The sequence below is a fragment of the Oryctolagus cuniculus genome, chromosome 7 (assembly GCF_051225735.1).
Source record: "Oryctolagus cuniculus isolate XC-2025 breed Fujian yellow rabbit chromosome 7, ASM5122573v1, whole genome shotgun sequence".
Taxonomy (NCBI): Eukaryota; Metazoa; Chordata; class Mammalia; order Lagomorpha; family Leporidae; genus Oryctolagus; species Oryctolagus cuniculus.
The window spans coordinates 72,221,681-72,242,128 of record NC_142873.1 but is presented as its reverse complement, the minus strand read 5'-3'; the positions used below and the strand labels follow the sequence as shown (position 1 = coordinate 72,242,128).

At 38.2% G+C, this 20,448-nt stretch overlaps 1 protein-coding gene across 1 annotated transcript in view; it reads right to left on the bottom strand.

Annotated features, from left to right (window-relative positions):
- The window catches only part of PLPPR5 (phospholipid phosphatase related 5), a 127,204-nt gene that overhangs the window by 26,330 nt on the left and 80,426 nt on the right, over window positions 1–20,448 (bottom strand). The window contains exons 6-7 of the mRNA XM_008264833.5: window positions 9,793–9,969; window positions 138–272 (exon numbers count right to left, since the gene is read on the bottom strand). Coding sequence (XP_008263055.4) covers window positions 138–272; window positions 9,793–9,969 — 312 coding nt within the window. The remainder of the gene's footprint in view (window positions 1–137; window positions 273–9,792; window positions 9,970–20,448) is intronic.

Sequence of the window (20,448 nt, the reverse complement as noted above, 5' to 3'; positions counted from 1 at the left end):
GCTAAATGCCACTTTAGACTCTGAGGCTCAGGAAGTCAACCATAACAGGACAGGGTACTCTCCAGATAAACACACAGGTATAAATATTCATCTGCTCTATGTAAGAATCACAACTCAGAATTTAAATTATGAATCACCTGTACAGATGTTACCTTTTCCAAAGGACTTTCTACCCGAGGAATGCTGATCATTGGCATCTGTCCCAGATTGTCCATGTGGATATGCTCACTTTCTGGCTGTCTTCCTTTGAAATTATTTACCACACACACAACCTGAAATTTCAGAAAACAATTACAGTTAAAGTAAAACTACTGTTTTCATTACTATCACCCTTTTCAGTAGCTTAATAAATCTAAATAAAGTAATAAAGTGTTAAATTTGTTTAAATAATACATGGATATAACTTTATATCTCTATTTATATTGTGTAAATTTCAATAGCTACTCCAATACACATCCATTCAAGAAAATCCACCAATGACAAAAAATACTATTATTCCAAAATTTCCACTGAAGCATAGTTAATACTGAAATCAGTCTTAAAATAACACCATAACCTTATAAAAATTCATAGAAAACTAACCTTTCCCTGATGTGGCTAACCTCAACTTAATTTAAATGCTAATTATTTTCCATTGCTTTAAGATTATTACATTCATAATAAACTCTATAATTGGCACTTCAAACTTAGCAGCATCACTTCAATTAGCTTGGTTTATTGTTTATTATTGTGTCCCATGTATAGTTGACATTTCAACAATAGCTCATTGGGGCTACTGATGAAATAGAAGACCCTTTTCACAAAGAAAATTGACCCTGGGTTTTAATTGATTATATCCCATAAATGAAAGAATTTAAACTAAACCAGAGGTTCACATTCTTTAGTATATTTTAAAATAAAGTTCTTGTATTATTAAAAAATGTTCACTCTTAAGCCCTCCCTCAAATATTCTATTTCAGATGAAATATGGGGACCTAAGAGTTGACACTTTCAAAACACATTCCAGAAATTTCTGATGCAGGTGAATCATATTTTAAGAAATAAGAATAACCAACACAAGAAAACAACTTGCTGTTCTTTGTGAGTATTCTTTAGTTTTCTTTTTTTAGATTTTATATTTATTTTTTAACTTTTATTTAATGAATGTAAATTTTCAAAGTACAGTTTATGGGTTACAATGGCTCCCCCCCCCCATAACTTCCCTCCTGCTCGCACTTCTCCCATCTCCTGCTCCCTCTCCTATTCCATTCACATCAAGATTCATTTTCAATTATCTTTATATACAGAAGATTGATTTAGTATATATTAAGTAAAGATTTCATCAGTTAGCACCCACACAGAACATAAAGTGTGAAATACTGTTTCAGTACTAGTTATAGCATTACTTCACATTGGACAACACATTAAGGACAGAGATCCTACATGAGGAGTAAGTACACAGTGACTCCTGTTGTTGACTTAACAATTTAAAACTCTTGTTTATGGTGTCAGTAATCTCCCTAGGCTCTTGTCATGAGTTGCCAAGGCTATGGAAGCCTTTTGAGTTCGCCAACTTCGATCTTATTCAGACAAGGTCATAGTCAAAGTGGAAGTTCTCTCCTCCCTTCAGAGAAAGCTACCTCCTTCTTTGATGGCCCGTTCTTTCCACTGGGATTTCACTCGCAGAGATCTTTCATTTAGGTTGGTTTTTTTTTTTTTTTTTTGCCAGAGTGTCTTGACTTTCCATGCCTAAAATACTCTCATGGGCTCTTCAGCCAGATCCGCATGCCTTAAGGGCTGATTCTGAGGCCAGAGTGCTGTTTAGGACATCTGTCATTCTATGAGTCTGCTGTGTATACAGCTTCCCATGTTGGATCATTCTCTCCCTTTTTTATTCTATCAGTTAGTATTAGCAGATACTAGTCTTGTTTGTATGATATCTTTGATTCTTAGACCTATCAGTGTGATCAATTGTGAACTGAAACTGATCACTTGGACTAGTGAGATGGCATTGGTACATGCAACCTTGATGGGATTGTATTGGAATCCCCTGGCACATTTCTAACTCCACCATTTGGGGCAAGTCAGCTTGAACATGTCCCAAATTATACATCTCTTCCATCTCTTATTCCCACTCTTATATTTAACAGGGATCACTTTTCAGTTAAATTTAAACACCTAAGAATAACTGTGTGTTAATTACAGAGTTCAACCAATAGTATTAACTAGAACAAAAAAAAATACTAAAAGGGATAAAGTATTAAATTGTACATCAACAGTCAGGACAAGGGCTGATCAAGTCACTGTTTCTCATAGTGTCCATTTCATTACAACAGGTTTCCTTTCTGGTGCTTGGTTAGTTGTCACGGATCAGGGAGAACATATGATATTTGTCCCTTTGGTACTGGCTTAATTCACTCAGCATGATGTTTTCCAGATTCCTCTATTTTGTTGCAAATGACACTATATTTATTATAAATTAAAATGCAGACCTTACTTGCACTTGTAACTTATTCATTTTTACTAAATGTTTCATGTATAATAATATATTTACATTGTATAATTTCACAAATTCTCCCTTGGAAAACCTTTTCTTTATAGGACTCATTAATAATTAATTAATTGTGTCTTATTGCAGCATCTCAAGAAGTTTTATTCCTTCTTCTAATGTGTTACTTCTCTCTCATGGATTCGTGTCATTCACAGAAAAGACTTTATGTCAGAAAAATACATTTCCTTCCAATTTGTTACATATTTCTCTTATCCTTCCACATTGGGAATAATTATATGCTACAAACAGATCAAAGTGTTATAATTTGATATCTCTACAGACGCTATTGAAGATCTCTAAAGTAAGGGATGGTAAGAGATCTGAGATGTGTACTTGATGAACCTACAACCAAGTGATGCTTCTATCTTCATGAGCCCACAGAGGACCAGTACTAGTAGATGCTGATTATTTTGGCGATAAGGTCAACAAATGTTGTCTGTAAAAGAAGACAGGAGATACTTTTGGCTTTGTGGGCTTATATTCTCTACATCAATTATTCAACTCTGCTCTTTTTGTACAGAAGTAGCCACTGACAGTTTATAATGAGCAGGAATGTCAATATTCTATGCAACTTTCTTTACAAAAATAGGTGGCACGCCAAATTTGGTCTGTAGACTTTAATTTGCTGGCTGACCACTAATCTAAAGAACAAAAGATATAATATATAATCAAGAATTTTACTAACAACAGTAGCAAACAGCATTTTCACATCTATTCCATTAAATATACACACATGTTATACTATATTTGGAAATTGGTTGGATAAAAATGGCTGATAATTCTTCTGAAATATAATTTTTGAAACAAAATACATATGCTCATAGACATTTGGTACTCATGACATGAAGTCATCTAAAGTGAATATTTATGTTTGGAAAACTCTTGCAAAGGGTGTTGTGACTATCTCTTTTCCTTAATTAAAGATCTAGGAAATTCCACTGAAACAGCTCAGAATTCATAACTGAAATGCATTAAATGCTTAACATATAGTAGATATATATTAAAAGGTAACAGTTTAATCTTAATTACCCTTACAATTTAGATTATAAGAAAGGACATTACAAAATATTCTTTAGAGTAATATTTGGAAGGGGAGAGGGAGTGGGAAAGGGGAGGGTTGTGGGTGGGAGGGACGTTATGGGGGGGAAGCCATTGTAACCCATAAGATGTACTTTGGAAATTTATATTCATTAAATAAAAGTTAAAAAAAAGAATTAAAAAAAGAAAAATAAATATTTAGCAAATCCTTGCTGCTAACATTTACATGTATGGAGTTGATTTCTTATTAATAAAAATGATAAGAAAAAGCAAGTGACCTGGCTTATGATCCTGAGCATGCCTGAGTATAAATATTCTTGGAAGGTCTCTGTATCTCAGTATTCTCAACTTGAAAGTGAAGAGATCTCAACAGATCACTAAGTTAACTCAATTTCTTTAGCTGACAAAGTCTTGACAAATTCAGCAACCATTCAAAGCTAAATTCAATATTTGCCCATCTCTTGACCCCACTCCATATTTGATATTTTTCTAGAATGTCTCAGGGAAAGAGCCAACAGTCCACACACTCACAGTCACCTTGCAGTTGTACAGTGATAGAAGGTTATATTTATCCTTTATATGTCTTATACTCAACATGCTGGATACCTCCTAAAACTCCTGATTTCTTATGCCTTCTTCATTCTTTGTCCAGCACCAATTCCAAAGATTAAGACACCTCTACCTCTTGCCTGGATTCTTGGACAGCTTTCTAAACTGTCTTCCTAAACCCAGTCTAGGGCCCCTCCAACCTAATTTTACAATGATGTGACAATGATCTTTCCACATGCAAGCTGGATTATGGCATCTAGTGGTTTTCTTTTCCATTTCCCTAATGTGTTGTTAAACTCTGACCAACTTCATAGCCCTCAGTTTTGGAAATACCTTCTATTACCCTTCACTTCCTATTGTTTGAAATATGCCTCATCTCCATCATGTTTGAATACTGTACCTAACTCAGCCATGGTATCTGATGTCAGCTCCACTCACTCACAAGAGCCACTTGTGACCCATGGCTTTGTCTACATGCAGAGCTGTGATTCCTTTTACAAAAGTATCTTTTCAATAGGAAATTCTGCGATGGTCAGAGAATCACTTTGATTGACATGTTTCTTCCAAGGTGGTATGCTCCACAAACATAGAGATGCTATCCCTATTTTGATTACTTCTATATTTCCAGTGCCATGTGGATATTCATGAATGAGCATGATCCAAGCCAGAAATGCTCTGATGTGATTATATATTTTCAAGTTAATGTTCTTTGAAACATTCTGTTTTTATATTAAAGACTTCCACATGTATAATTCTAACTTCTCCTACAAATATGACACTAATCAGTCTTCACTGCATAGAGTTTGCTTTCATTATCCAGTAGTGATAATAATTGAATCTGATTGATTTGTGTTCATTTTTCCTCTTCCTTTGTGGAAATGAAATATCAGTCTTGCATGAGACAAAGTATATAGACTTTGGCATTGCTGGGTTCTCATGTACTAATTTTGCAAATGTGGACAAGCTACTAAATACAAGTAGGTCTCAGGTGCTTATTTTAAAAAATACGCAAAATGAGGACAATACATCTCAATGAGGTGTTGTGAGAATTAATGGAGTTAACATCATAAAGAGTACATGGGTATGTATTATTCTTAATATGTTGTATATAAGATAACAAGCTATTCTTGTGGCTCAATAATCTTGAAAAATTCTGCCTGACACTGTAAAGTATATCATTTTCATAAGTGTTCTGAGACATACATTTTTATAAAGTAATATTGATTGACAACTATTGTTCTTAGTTAAGCACAACAATTCTACTTTCTAATCTTGAACAAAGTACACAAGAAGTAAGAGTGATAAACATGGAATACAATAAAATCCCTCATTAGATTGTAATAGCAAAGACTCAGAGTGTGGTATGAATTCAGAGAACCAGAGAATCAGGGGCACTTGCTTGAGCCAAATCTCAAGTGAATAAATGATCTGAATACAGTCGTTAACGGTGATGCCCAAGATACTCTGTGTCTTTTCTGAACCAGAAACTCGGGTGTAGTTACTATACTTGGAGTTTCACTGAATCTTTCAAAGAGCTCTGAGAGGTAAACAGTTTCTCATTCATTCATCAAGTACTGACTCAGGCTTTCCTATGTAAGAGTCCCTGTTCTAGGTACTGAACATGTAAAATGGACAAGGAGCTTACACTCTAGTAAGCGTGACAGCAGAGCAAACATGTTATATGTGGAATAGCAAAGGTTGAAAAGGGGGCCAGCACTGTGGCACTGTGGTAAAGCCTCTGCCTACAGTGCCAGCATCCCATATGGGCACCGGTTCGAGTCCTGGCTGCTGCAATTCTGATCTAGCTCCCTGCTACTGCACCTGAGAAAGCAGTAGAAGATGGTTCAAGTGCTTGGGCCCCTGTACCCACATGGGAGACCTGGAAGAAGCTCCTTGCTCCTGGCTCCTTGATTCATACTGGCTAATCACCAGCCATTGTGGACATTTGGGGAGTGAACCAGTGGATGGAAGATCTCTGTCTCTGCCTCTCTGTTTGAAATAAATAAATAAATCCTTTTAAAAAAGATTGAAAAGTGTTATGGAGAAAAGTGATGCAAGGATTGAAGAAAGGAATCCTTGCAGTGGAATGGCAGTTTTCAATAGAGTTCAGGGAAGGCCTCCATATTCTAGGATTACTGAAGGGTTACGTGGCTTGTCCAAGGTCATACACCACAAGTGGAAAAGGCAGGATTCAAACCCAGAATTCCTGATGTGCAGCTCCCTGTTTTGCTCTGTAGACTACAGAGAGGCCAAAGTGCAGAAGGACAGAGCTTGTCTGTGAAAGAGGAAGAAAATTGTGCAGGATTTATGTACATGCTGAAGAGGGGAGAACAAACTTCACTGGAGTGCAGACTATTGAGGACCCAAGAAATCCAACGGAAGTGCCTGGATTTGATGCAGGACAAAAAATATTTTGTTTTCTGTTGTGTCATTAGCAGTGCATGGTTATAATGTGCACAGAAGCAGAATGGAGGGAAGTTATTTGGAGGAAAGTTTGAAATGAGGAGACAGCCAGCAACCTAGATAGCAGAGATGAAACACATTATGATCTATATTGAGCACTGATGGTCACAAGAGCAAATGAATAAGACAAGAAAGAAGTATTTTTTTGTAGTAGCAATGAACTTGGACCAGATGAATCACTGCATGTGGGGGATGAACCAGAAGAATGAGTCAAAGCTACATTCTGGGTCTAGAGTCTAGGTGGCTGGAGGGTATGGATTCTTTAACTGAGCCACTGATTCTTTGGGCAGGATAGCAATAATTGGAAATGTTGTTGAATTCTGCCCAAACTTCAAGATAATTGGAAACACCCGAGGATACTGCAAGACAGGGCTGGAGTCATGGTTCAAAAATGAATGTTCCACTGAGTTGTCCAAATGAGAAACCCGGGAAGTCCTGTAGATTGCTCCCCCTGGTTTGTCTGCCTCGCCTCCAGTGGGCCCTCCTACTCCAACCCTTCTATCTCTGAGGCCCTTCCTAGGCAGTCTCCCCTCTTCATGCCACTGAGGTCTGACTGGTGCCATCTTATTTCCCTTAATAGCCCGCTTCCTTTATTATCACCTGGAGTTTTACTTTACATCAAACTTTTTTTCAGAGTACAAATCTTATCATAGGGTAAAAGGGAATGAGAGCAAATACATTATCTTTTATGGAACTTGTTTCAATCATTCAGACAGCCATTCACCCAACGCGTCCTCTTTCCTTTAACCTTTGTAAATCCTTACAATGATCCTTTAGGGAGGCTGTATCAGCCTCCAAAAATAAGTAAACTGCTTAACGGCACAAACTGAGTACACAAAAAAGCTGTGATTCAACAAGGTTGATTTTTTCTTTCTACTCACTTGAAGCCTGACTGATTCACATTCATTTCTCCACAAAAGTCTGAATTATTCTCAGGAGATACAAGACATTCAGGCTTTTCCTCTCCTCTCATTTTCCATCTCTCTTTTCACTTGTTCTGAAAAAATGGTACCATTCCATGATGCCCTGCGCTCCCATGCACAAGCTACCACCTGAGGCCTTGAGTACAGTGGGAACTCCATCAATATGGATTTTATGAAGCATTTCATATTGCCATGATGCATGGTACTCTGCTCCTTGTTCTTCCTTCCAGCCCAGAGCCACCTGCTCCACAAATCTCTCAATGTATCACCTGCTCTGTCTGATTTGTTCCTAATCCAAACTGAGTTGATATTATAAATGTAAGTATTTCTAGGATAATATTTAACCCTCTGTAAAACTCAATTTTTAACCAAAAAAAGATTGTGTTCTATTTAAGTACATGGACTATCAGATATTTATGTGCAGCACCACAGTGCCTGGATTATAACAGTCTCAATAAATGTTTACTTTACAATGGAAGAAAGGCATTTAAATTGATGATCTATTATTGTCAGATCCCTAAATCAGACTTTAATCTCCCTTAGAGACTGATCATGTATATCTGAGCCTCCACTATGCCTATCTAGTTCATGTTCGTGCCTGGTACTTGTACATGCTCATACTCATAAGTGCTTGTGAAGGAAACAGCACTATTAGCTATTACATAGACAAAGCATTGTTTTCTCGTGATCTTCCCATGAGGTAATTTTCCTGGGTACGTGGGTGAATTCAAGGGTGAATTTGAAATGTTCTGAATTTCTGCAATAGAAGGGTGTCAGATCATTATTCACCATGTGTTTCTCAGACTGTGAGTGGGAAAGCACTAAGGTCCTGACTTTGGTTTTGGAAGGAGTTAAGATGTGCACTGGAGAAAGAGGCAAGAAGATAACAGGCACAAGAAGATCCGCAGGAAGCCTGACGTGATGCTGGAGATGTCTGGACCAGTGGTGTTCAGTGCAGTCACACCTGACACCGGTGCCTTGACATTTTGACCACGAGGTACTCTGGCTTGCCAATGACTACAATTTTTAGGATTTATGCAGAGTGTTTTTATTTTGTTTTTGCTAAAATGTTAACCAGTTTCAACTGTGATGAATGGAAACAAGGAAAACATTTGGGTTCAAGCCTTGACCCTGGTGTTCATAATGCTGTAGGGTATCTCTGGCGGGGGGAGAAGACTGGCCCTACGTCTCCCACAGACCTCAGGAATCAGAGGGAGTGACATCATGAAAACAAGCACAGGGTGCCCAGCAGATGAGAGCAGTCATCAGGTTACCACACAGAGTCTATGTGCGTGGTACATAAATGTGTGCCAACGTGTGGTCACTGAAATGTTTCAAAGACATTTACTGAAAGGCGACTGAAGAAAAGATAAGCAATTTCAATGTAATCAAATGGAAAGAAAGTATTTCTTAGATTATAATGTCAATGCAAAATACATTTTTATTTATAGTTTATGCATTTTTCCATCTAAGTAAAATGTTATATACCCAAACATATAATGCACTGATGAATCCTAGTCAGACTGAAATATACTTTCCAACTTCCAGAATCTCTGGGAGTATCCAAGGATATTTTATAGCAGGAATATAGATGGCGTGTTTACTGCATTAAAAGTTGCTGTGTATGCTTATGACCTGATAAAATATGATTTGAGATGATATTGTCTTGGAAACAATCAATGCACTTTAGTGACGGCGAAACGTTCATCTCATATGGGAACTTTACCTGGTGAGGGCGCTGTGGGGCAGGGGCTCAGGGGAGTACAGTGGTGAGACCGCAGGCTAGTTTGGGATGATATAGATATTCCAAGATGCAAACTGCCCTGAGGAAATTTTTTAAATATCCAACCATTCCAGCCTTAAAAACTAGCCAGAGAGGACTCGGTATTTTCAGCACTGCTGCATTTTATATGGAAGCATTTCGTTCACGTTTAAGTGTAGAATGCATTCCTTTTTTTTTTGTTTTTTATCCCCAAACCTGATTCTAAGCAGAACAAATGGGAGGAAAAAAATGAAGATTTTGTGTGTATGTGTGTGTGTGTGTATTTGTGTGTTGTCCTCAAAATGTCCACTTACATGCTTATTATCAAAGAATTATGGATGGATTTCAAAAGGTTTTTTTGGCATCTAAACAAACATCTTTTAACTCTGCTTTTCCACAGCTTTTTGGATTCCCCTGATATAGTAATTGTTAGTCCACATTTAGACAAACCCAATGATTCACAATTGCATTTCTTATTATTAACCACGTTCATTGAAAACCCAGTATCTAAATCCATTTGTACTTACCAGGAATACTGCTATAGATATTCCAACCAGAAAGCCTGCTATCACATCTGACCAGTGATTTCTATATTCTGCTACTCTGTTGAGTCCAGTCAGAAAGGCCAAACACATTAATCCCAAGCATAAGACTGGCTTAGCAAGTCTGGTACCTTTGGCTTTGATTGTGTTGGTGATGTACATCTGAAACATTAAACAGAAAAAATGACTTCTCATCAAAAAGTCACAGTTCAAATTATTAACTATACTTTGCTAATTTTTGAAAAAAAGTATTTTTAATTGTAAATTTTAAATTTATATTTTTTTTATTTTTAAGGAATGTATTCATAGATTCTCAGGGTTATAGCAAATGGATGATAGTTACTACAACATATTTTTTTATCAGTTCTCATGTTAATGTTTTATTAGTACAAAGAGAACAGATTCCATGTGGTTAATAGATACAATTCTAATATAATGATACATTACTCCCTCCTTCCCTGTCCCTCTCTCTCTTCCTTCCACCCATCCTTCCTTCCCTCCTTCCATCTTTCCTTCCTTCCTTCCCTCCCTTCTTCCTTTCTCTTTTTAATTTTTGAGATAACATTTTTAATTTACATTATAGTCAAAGGCTTAATGCTCTACTACATAGATAATTCAGCAAGTAAAAAGGCCATAGTTCAGTGGAAAGATAGGCAAGGGATATAAATGATAATTAATTGAAAAGATGTCCATTTCATTCATATACAGTACATTTTAAAATAATCACAGATCATTAAATTTATACTAGTACCTCATTCTCAACCATTAGTTTGCAAAGATGTAAAACACAGTAGACAAAATTTCAGCAATACTGATATAGCATTTCTTTCTTTTTTTTGTAACTGCACCACCATTTTTTTAGCAACAGTGTTCACAATAGTCAAAATATGGAATCAATCAAGAGGCCCATCATCAGAAGAATGCGTAAAGAAAATGTGTTGTGTTATGTATGTGTATTATTCAGCTATACAAAAAGAGTGAAAGTGTACCATTTGCATCAAAATGGATGCAACTGGAGGACATCATGTTGAATGAAATAAGCTGGACACAGAAAGACAAACATGGCAGTTCTCCCTTATATATAAGAGCAAAAATGAAAAAAAGAAAAAAAGAAAAACAAAAGATGAAGACTGTTTCTTAAATAAAATTTAAGTGTAGCAATTATTATTTTTACTTACCTGACATAGAGATTTCTGTTAGCCAATTCTTACATAATTATTATCAACAATCTAATAACATTAAGCACAGATACTTGACCATTTTTTAACCTTTAGTGTACAAATTCTTTTATCTGAATTTATATCTTAAAGTAGTCTCAACAATATTGTGAGGAGAAAATTAATAGCATTTTTAACATTGCAGTTTTGTATACTATATTGAGAGCATACATAATAAGACTACATGATAACATCAGAATTGCAAATATACCTAAAATAGTATATGAAGCAGATTTCCACCAAATAGATGTTATTTTAAAGAATGAATTCAGGGTCCTATGTAGTGCCAAGGTTTACATATTTGTTGTTATTGTGAAATCACTTTATTTTCTCTACCTGAATTATGACAAGAAAAAACCTTAATGTCAATGGTAGAAATGTGTCAACTAAGAACAAAACCAAATAATAAATTGATATGTGGCTTTTTTGTCAATTTCACAAAAGCTCATGAAAAACACAGTTCCAACTGATTGCACTGAATGAAATGTCTCCAAGTTGTGTGCCTTCACGCTCAAGGATTACTGTTTCCTTCCTCCAATCTTATTTATTCTACAGCTTAATTGCTCATAATTTAAACCATGCACTACTCTATAAGCAAATCTGTTGACTCCAAGAGGAATGAGTCGTAGTTATTACTAGTCATTAGTACAGTAATTAGAAAAGAAATGGTTTTGACAGTGCAATCAGATTTTATAGTTCTAATGTCAGTTAAGTATCTGGTGCCAACAATATACTCAGAAAAATACCTAGAAATGCATATAACCACTTGACTGTTGTACTGAGCTGAATAAAAACTACGCTTGCCTAAGAGAGTAAACCAAAGTCAGTGTTTAAGTTTGTAATCCACAGCAGCCATTCTACACCATTATGATATTCACTAATTATCTTCTCTATTTTTTTGGTTCTAGGCACAATTTGCTGCCTTGTAAGCTGCCAAAAAAGGCTGTAGGAATATTCAAATAACTCAAGTGATACAAGTCTTCTCTCTAGTCAACTTCTACCCTTCACAGTCTAATGCACATCCTGGAACCTGGAAAATAAAGCTGAATCATCTCCATCTTGACCAGTGGGCTTCAGAATAGTTAGCTCTGTGCATTTTAAGCCCGTGTTCAGAAGAGTTTAATTGCAGTTATGGAGGGTAAGGATACCTGAGATGGGAATAAGAAGAGATGAGAAAGAGCAAAGGATGCTTTTGCTATCCTGAGAGAAGGTATGAAAGGGGTCTGTCTACATGAGTAACAATGCAAGGCTGTCATACCACTTCAGGTTCCCAGGGAGGCAGCTAATAGAACAATTCTTTGCATTATCTGTACAAATGACTAGAGAGGGGAACTTGTGCTGCTTGTGAGATTTTCTTTCACAAAGCACTATTGATATTAGTGATTTCTTACCTTAGCATTTCCTCACATGCAGCAAAATTCTTAAGATATCTCATCTTTATTAAAGCAAATTAAATGCGGGATGATAATTGAATAATATTAATAGTATTGATATTAATTATAGCTACACTTTAATGATTGATCACTATTCAAGGCAATGTTCTAAGCATTTTGCAATATTTATGACATTAAACCTCAAAATAACTCCAAGTCAGGTATCATTTTTCCTTTTGTTTTATAAATGAAAACATGAATCAAGATGAAGCTTATTCTGATAACTATACAGGTTGATACTTTGTGACACTGCTGAGAAAGGAGAGATGTAAATGGGCAGTAGTGAGTGAGCACCTAGGAACTTCTTAAACACCCAACTACCTCTGAATCATCCCTTTCTTTCTCTTCATTGATTTTTCTTTAATGGATAAAGTCTGAGTATCAGTAAATGATAGGAAGTTGATATTAAATAACAGAAGAGGAAAGCTACCATAAAATCAAAGGAGGAGTGAGGCTACACCTGTGCTCTGCTTTTCAAAAGTGGGATACAGTGTGGTCCACGAACAAAATCTCCTACAGAGTCTCTATGGCTTTGATAAGCACTTACCTTCTCCTACTCTCAAAGGTCGTCTTATATCACACAGTCCTGATTTGTCACAAGTTATGGAAGCCCAAAGTAATCTGTGGGCTTGGACTTTAACTTTCCAAAGTCTCTCTTCAATGTTGAGATAGTTCCTAAATTTTCCTAATGACCCAAGCAAGGTTTACATGGTGCCCCATGACAAAGTCTGGCCACCATTCAAGCTCATAAGAAAGCTTCTGTATTAGACATAGCCTAGGGTTTGGTTTTCCCTCTATGGCAGCCCCACTTGACATCTAGATTCAGAGTGGAGAGGGGAGGTAACTCAATTTCCAAAGAGAGGGAGAAAAGGGTCTTCTATCTGCTGGTTCACTCCCCAGATGGCCTCAATGGCCGGAGCTGTGCCAATCTGAAAGGAGCCAGAATCTTCCGCTGGGTCTCCCTTACGGGTGCAGGGACCCAAGGACTTGGGCCATCTTCCATTGTTTTCCCAGGCCATAGCATAGAGCTGGATCAGAAGTGGAGCAGCCAGGACTTGAACCAACGGCCATATGGGATGGCAGCACTACAGGTAGCAGCTTTACCTGCTACGCCACAGCGCCGGCCCCCAACAGTTCGGTTTTTGAGCAGGATGGTTACTCAGTCCTCAAGGGTCAGTGGACACTCACTATCTCACTCGCTATTTTATCATTATCAGCAGCTCTTATTCACCCATTTGATTCTGTTGGCACTAAAATGCAGACCACTAAAACTGCTCACTCACTCCCCATTAATAGCTTGCTATGTATTCTGTATTTTTTTTTTTTTGCTCATTTACACATAGAAAGGGGTTTTGCTTATTCATTTGCTTTTTTTTTTTTTTTTTTTTTTGACAGGCAGAGTGGATAGTGAGAGAGAGAGACAGAGAGAGAAAGGTCTTCCTTTGCCGTTGGTTCACCCTCCAATGGCCGCCGCGGCCGGCGTGCTGCGGCCAGTGCACCGCGCTGATCCGATGGCAGGAGCCAGGAGCCAGGTGCTTTTCCTGGTCTCCCATGGGGTGCAGGGCCCAAGCACCTGGGCCATCCTCCACTGCACTCCCTGGCCACAGCAGAGGGCTGGCCTGGAAGAGGGGCAACCGGGACAGAATCCGGCGCCCCGACCGGGACTAGAACCCGGTGTGCCGGCGCCGCTAGGCGGAGGATTAGCCTAGTGAGCCGCGGCGCCGGCCCTCATTTGCTTTTAGTAGCATATAATCTCAATGCTGTTCTTATTCTGGAATGCAAATTGTCCCAATTGTTTTTATAAACATCCATCTTTTGGGCAAATTGAGGTAACCTCATATTGCCATGTAATATACTTCTATTACAAAAATAAATAAAAATAAGAAAACACAAATATTTTTGAGTACCAACTATGCATTAGAAACTGTACTAAATTCTTCAGAGAAGACAGCTAAGGTTAGGTCCTGAAGGATGAACAGAGGGGTTCCAGGCAAAGGGGGCATGGTGGGAAGGTTCCAGGCACAGGAGAAGTTGCTGCCTTAGAGAGAGGGATGATAGCTAATCCTGATATGTGTTCTCAAAGCATTGTGGTCATCCTCTCTCAGACATCTACCATAGTGCATGATCACTACTCATTTCAGTTATTTCCTTCACTAGCTTGAGGATGTAGGAACAAAGTCTGGATTCATTGTAAGCCCCATGCATAGCTTGCACTTTGATAAAACACAGTAAACACTCAATAAAGACTGGACTTAATGGAAGAAAATGAATAAATTAGGAGAAATGAAAAGGTATGGGTGAGAGAATATGGAATATTTTATTTCTAACATTTGTCACTGTCTAAAATCATGTGTTGTGGGCAGGCATTATGGCATAGAGGGTTAAGCCAATGCTTGTAATGCAGATGGTGTCCCATATCTGGGTGTCAATTTGAGTTCAAGGTGCTCAGCTTCCCATTCAGTTCCCTGCTAATGCTTCAGGCAAGCTAGCAGATGATGATCCAAATACTTGGGCCCCTGCCACCCATATGGGAAACCCAGATAAGGAGTTCTGGGTTGCTGGCTTCAGCCTGCACCAGTCCCACCTGCTGCGGCCATATAGGAAGTGACCCAGTAGATGGAAGATCTCTCTCCTGGCCCCCACTTTCCTTCCCTCTGTCACTCTGCCTTTCACACAAATAAATCTTTAAAACAAATAAATAAAAATCATGTCCCCCAGAGGGATGAATTTTTGTCTATCTGTTCCCTCCACTGGAAAATTCCAGTAGAATGGAACCACTATCCATTTGCTGCACTATCTGAAATGCATAGAATATAGTTATGCATAGTAAACATTCAAGAACAATTGAATGAATGAAATAGGGATGGCATGCTTAGGAAAAGGGGGAGTTTGAATTCTCATCATCCAAACACACTCGTCATTACTTGAAAATCTTTTGCATTTTTTTGCATTATTATGTATTTTTTTGCTTGCTTGCTCCTTGTCTATTGTCCCTACCTGTTGGGAGGATTGCTTCCAGCAGTCCCTTGTACAGTGCTGGCACCTGTGATAGCAAGAATACCAGCTCCTAAAGACATTCATGTATTGATCCTAGGAACTTGTCAGTATGTGTTTAAGCACCGGAGTCCTTAAAAGTGGAGAACCTTCCTGACTGTAGACAAGAGAGATCTGAAGATGCTATGTTGCTGCCTTTGCAGATGAAAAGGAAACCACAAGCCAAGGAGTACATATAACTTGAAGAGCTGGAAAGGCAAGGAATGAATTCTCCCGTGGAGCTTCCTGAGGGACCCAGCTGGATGACAACCCAGTGAGACCCATGTTATATTTATGACCCCCAGAACTCTTAAGATAATAAATTTGTGTTACATCATTAAGTCTGCAGTAGTTTGGTACGGCATTTGTCAGTAGAAAATCACTGCACTCATGTGTGAATAGATTAATTTGTTGGAATTTCTAAGAATGTTCTACAGAAGGCAACTCAGGCATAGGGATTACAACATCCACATTGGGAACAGAAAGATCTGGGTTTAGGTCCAAGCTCTGCTGCTTACTTAAGGTAAGTTTTCCACCTAAGCCTTAGTCTCCTTAGGTATAAGATACACATGACAATTAAAATACTTAGATGCAGTGTTGTATTAAATGCCACAGTACAGGTAAAGTGTCTAGCATTTAGCACAATATTTAGTCCTCAGCAATTCCTCATTAACTTCAGGGATTAAGCCAGTGTCAAACTGGAAAACAGAGCAGGACTAAGGCTTTGGCTCTGCAGGTAGTGCCGAGTGAATAGAAACCACAGGTTTATGGCAGCATTATGGTCTAGTGCCTGCACAGCTTTGTTCCTTGGCTATTTTTCATGTTCCTTCCATTTCTTTCTTAAGCTAATTTGTTATTTTTTCTCTCCCCTTTATGCCCTCTACCTAGAGATGTCTACTAATTATTTATTATCTACATCTTTTTTCCAACAGACTAAATGGCCTCGATTCCATCAATCAGTATAGGCATAACTCAATGGCCAGATCCCTCAGCATCCTGGGCACTGAAGTACTTTCTATATATATGACTTCTTCTCCCAAAACAGAGAGCCCCATGTTGAGTCCACCAGTGCACATCACCTCTGGCTCAGAGTGAGGCTGCAGTACTCTACAGTTCTACTGAGTGACCCACATCTTGAAGTCAGGCTAGGGTTGGATTATCTTAAAATGATTTTCAGGGGGACAGCACCATGCCGCAGTATGTTAATCCTCCACCTTCAGTGCCAGCATCCCATATGGGTGCTGGTTCAAGTCCTGGCTACTCCTCTTCCAATACAGCTCTCTGCTATGGCCTGGGAAAGCAGTAGAGATGGCCCAAGTGCTTGGGCCCCTGCACCCACATGGGAGACCAGGAAGAAGCACCTGGCTCCTGACTTCAGATCAGTGCAGCCGTTGTGGCCATCTGGGGAGTGAACCAACGGAAGAAAGACCTTTCTATCTTTGCCTCTCACTATCCGTAACTCTACCTCTCAAATAAAAATAAATAAAATCATTTTTTTCCTTAGTGTCTTAAAAAATGATTTTCAGGTCTTAATTACTTTGATCAATAAAATATGGCAAAGCAATTGGTTTGTGTGCCTTTTTTTTTAATAACCTCATTACATTATTGATCATCCTGCGTTTGTGGTCTACCCAATCTTCCATAACTTCTTCTCACAAACTGATGTCTTAACAAGTTCTCTTATCCTGGACTCCTGGAATTGTTCAAAAAACCTAATTTTTAAAATTTTCTTCAAAATAGCACTCCATAGAGTCTAGACCACTTTGAGCATATATGTGGTTTCTGTCATAAAACTTCTTTCTCTCCCAGTTATTACAGATCAGTAATAACAAGACACCATCAAGAATTGAACCTTGTGGCACTCTACTGAAGACTTTTTTGAAAATTAACACAGTTATGCATTGAACAAAAATTGGGGGCACATTTATTAAGTCAACCATGAAATGTCTGAAAATTTTTATGATTATGAGCTCACTTAACATTCTTATCCACATCCATACATTTTCCAAATAGCAATATAAAAGTATCCGATGGGGTATATAATAGAATTGTGATGGGAGCTAATACAATGATGGAAAAGGTCAAGAACTTTATCAGACAGGTTTGCGTTCACAAAATTCAGACTCTTCATGGTTGTGATGGGAGTTGGGGAGTTCAATGGTATAAAGAAGTGGTATATTTATGTCATGAAGTGTGCATGCTACCGTCTAGATTATGTAATGCATGCAGCTGCTCTATTTTCCATAACTGATCCAAGCTTCATCATGAGCACCCACCTTCCCTGAATAGGAATGAGCTAGTAAAGGGAGAAACTCAGTAAATGCTTGGTTGTTCTGTTTTTCACTCTGCCCTCTTCTGAAATATAACACTGAGGTCCTGCTGGAGGTTTTCAAGACCCCATACCAAGGTGGGGAACAACCTTGTGGCCACAGGACTGTCCCACAAAGCACCCTCTCAGCCTCTATTCACCTCCACCTCCAAGAATGAGACTCATTGTGTTAGTGATGCACCACTGCCAGTAACACTTTGGATGCACTGAATTATATAAAATGCATATTTTTAAATTAGTATTACTTCTATTTTTTACATTTTTAAATGTGACTATTAGAAAATTAAAAGTCAAATATATAGTTAATTTTATATTTCTACTGGACAATGTTGATTTAACCAAGGACATCATAATTGAATGAAACTATAAAATTATCAGTGAAAATTCCAAATAAATTACACATATTTTTAAATTTATTACAACTTTGTCATTTTATTTTAATGTTTATTGACGTGGGCCACCTGTGCTTCATCAGACATTTTATCTGCATCTTTTTATCTATATCCATTTTTTATATTTATTAACCATTTAAAATACTACACAATGTAATATTTTATTATTAAGGGATATAATTTCTGAGTTAAACTATCACTTTTGGTCTACTTTTTTCAATTCCTAATTATAATGACAACTTTTTAGGAAGCTTACTTTATCAAACTTAACCAATTGTTTTGTGTTTTATGAGTTTAATAATCTTGGTTAAAAGGTCAATCTTTCACCAATTAGCTCTGCAATCTTAGACAAATTACTAAAATTCTCTGAATCTTAGTTGTGTACCTTCTAAAATGCAAATGACAACAGTACTCAGTTCAGAGGATTTAGCACGGTAATCAGGTAAGGAGTGCGTGTTTTACGATTGTCACTCAGCACCACAAAGATTTGCTTGCTTCATGACTAGAATAAACTTACAGGATTAAAAGGATACATGTAGCCTCAACCTACACATTTGCTAGAGAAACAATAAAGCCAATTACTGAACTTATGAGCATGAGGATGACGGTCCTTTTTGTATTTGAATAACCAAGGGTAAACATCGATTTTCTTTCTTTACAATATCCTTAATGGGTTCCTAACAAAGAATGACATCATCATGAACACAGAATTTATCCTGTGGTGGATGCCTTTGAATGGGCAACACCAGGAAGCCTCAAAAGCAATGTAAGTAACAACCCCCTCAGTGTTCAGGACCAGCTGGTACATGCAGTGAGGAGCAGAACATGTTCAGTGGCTCAGCTGCCCTCTGCACAATGACTGATTGATTGTCGGCTGTGAATAAAGCCCCTTCACAGACACATTTACCTTAGCCCTAAGTGCAGCCATGCCACTGATCTGACATGCAGACTGTTTCGCCCCAGTAGGACCCTCTGATAAATACACTGCACGCCTGGCACCTCATTCATCAGCTGCAGGAACAAAACCACTTTTACTTGATGTTGTCATCGATGTGATCAAGAACCATGCATATTCCCCATGTAATATTTGGTTTTCATACATCAAATAAAGATTCAGACAATATGAACGTAAAGATAAGCTTCTATTCTATATCTGGTTCTGATATAAGGAGCAGCAAGCTCTGTGACATGTAAGTGGTTACCTGAGAGCAAAAGGCATCTCATTGCTATGATTGTAGGAACCCAATTATCTCCAGGGTTGAAAATTGTCTAGCTAGCAAGGAGCTAAAATAAATATGTAAAAGACTCATTTGGAAAATCTCTACATACCTAAATAAATAAAATAAATAAATAAAATAAAAAAAAAAGAAAAAAATGCACTAGACTGTTAGGGTGACCTAATGGGTTACTTTTGGTTTAACTTGAAAAGGCAAATTAAGAAATAAGAAACTAAAAAATTACTGAAATGCACAAATAGGGTGATGCTTGGTGGAATAGTGAGGGCGCACACTGATAGTCCGGGAAAAGATAGTTTAATAAAAGTGGAGTTACTGTAGCCTCAGGAAAAAATTGCAGAGGAAACTCTTCCGGATCTAGTGGATGTGACACGGAGGACCTACGGGGAGAGCAAGGTCACCCACCATGTGGAAGCCAAGCCGTGGGAGCCAAGCCATGGGAGCCAAGCCACAGAGTCTGCACGCCAGCGCTGGAAGGGGAGGTGAGATAAAAACCTCAGTAACCTGAGACATTGGCTGGGAAAGGCAGAAAGAGCCTAGAGGGAACGAGGCCTGAAGCCCCACTGGGGAAAGTTCACCAGGCTGACTGGAGGAGAGAAAAAACAAATAAATAAGGGGAACCGGCACGGACATTAGCCTCTCTCTCCACTCACCTTACAAAGCAGAGCAAGACAAAGAGCAGGCGCCATTTTACGTATGTAAAGCAGTGCCCGCCATTAGCCAAGCAGAAAAACCTGACTCTTGTGGGGAGAAATAACAGGAGGTTAGGACCTAGTGAAAGTGTGGAGCTAATGAACTGAGACTGTGAAAATCTGAGGAGGGGCAAGAGAACTCACAGAGTACACAAACTTAGTAACCTGGGCAACCTGGGGAGAGACTGCAGAGAAATTTGAGACCATACTAAGGGCTGCATAAACTCTTTGTGTGGTCCCAGGGGTAAGCAGACGAATACCCACAGGGGCCAGATTTCATACATCAGCTACCATCAATTCCACTCAGCTG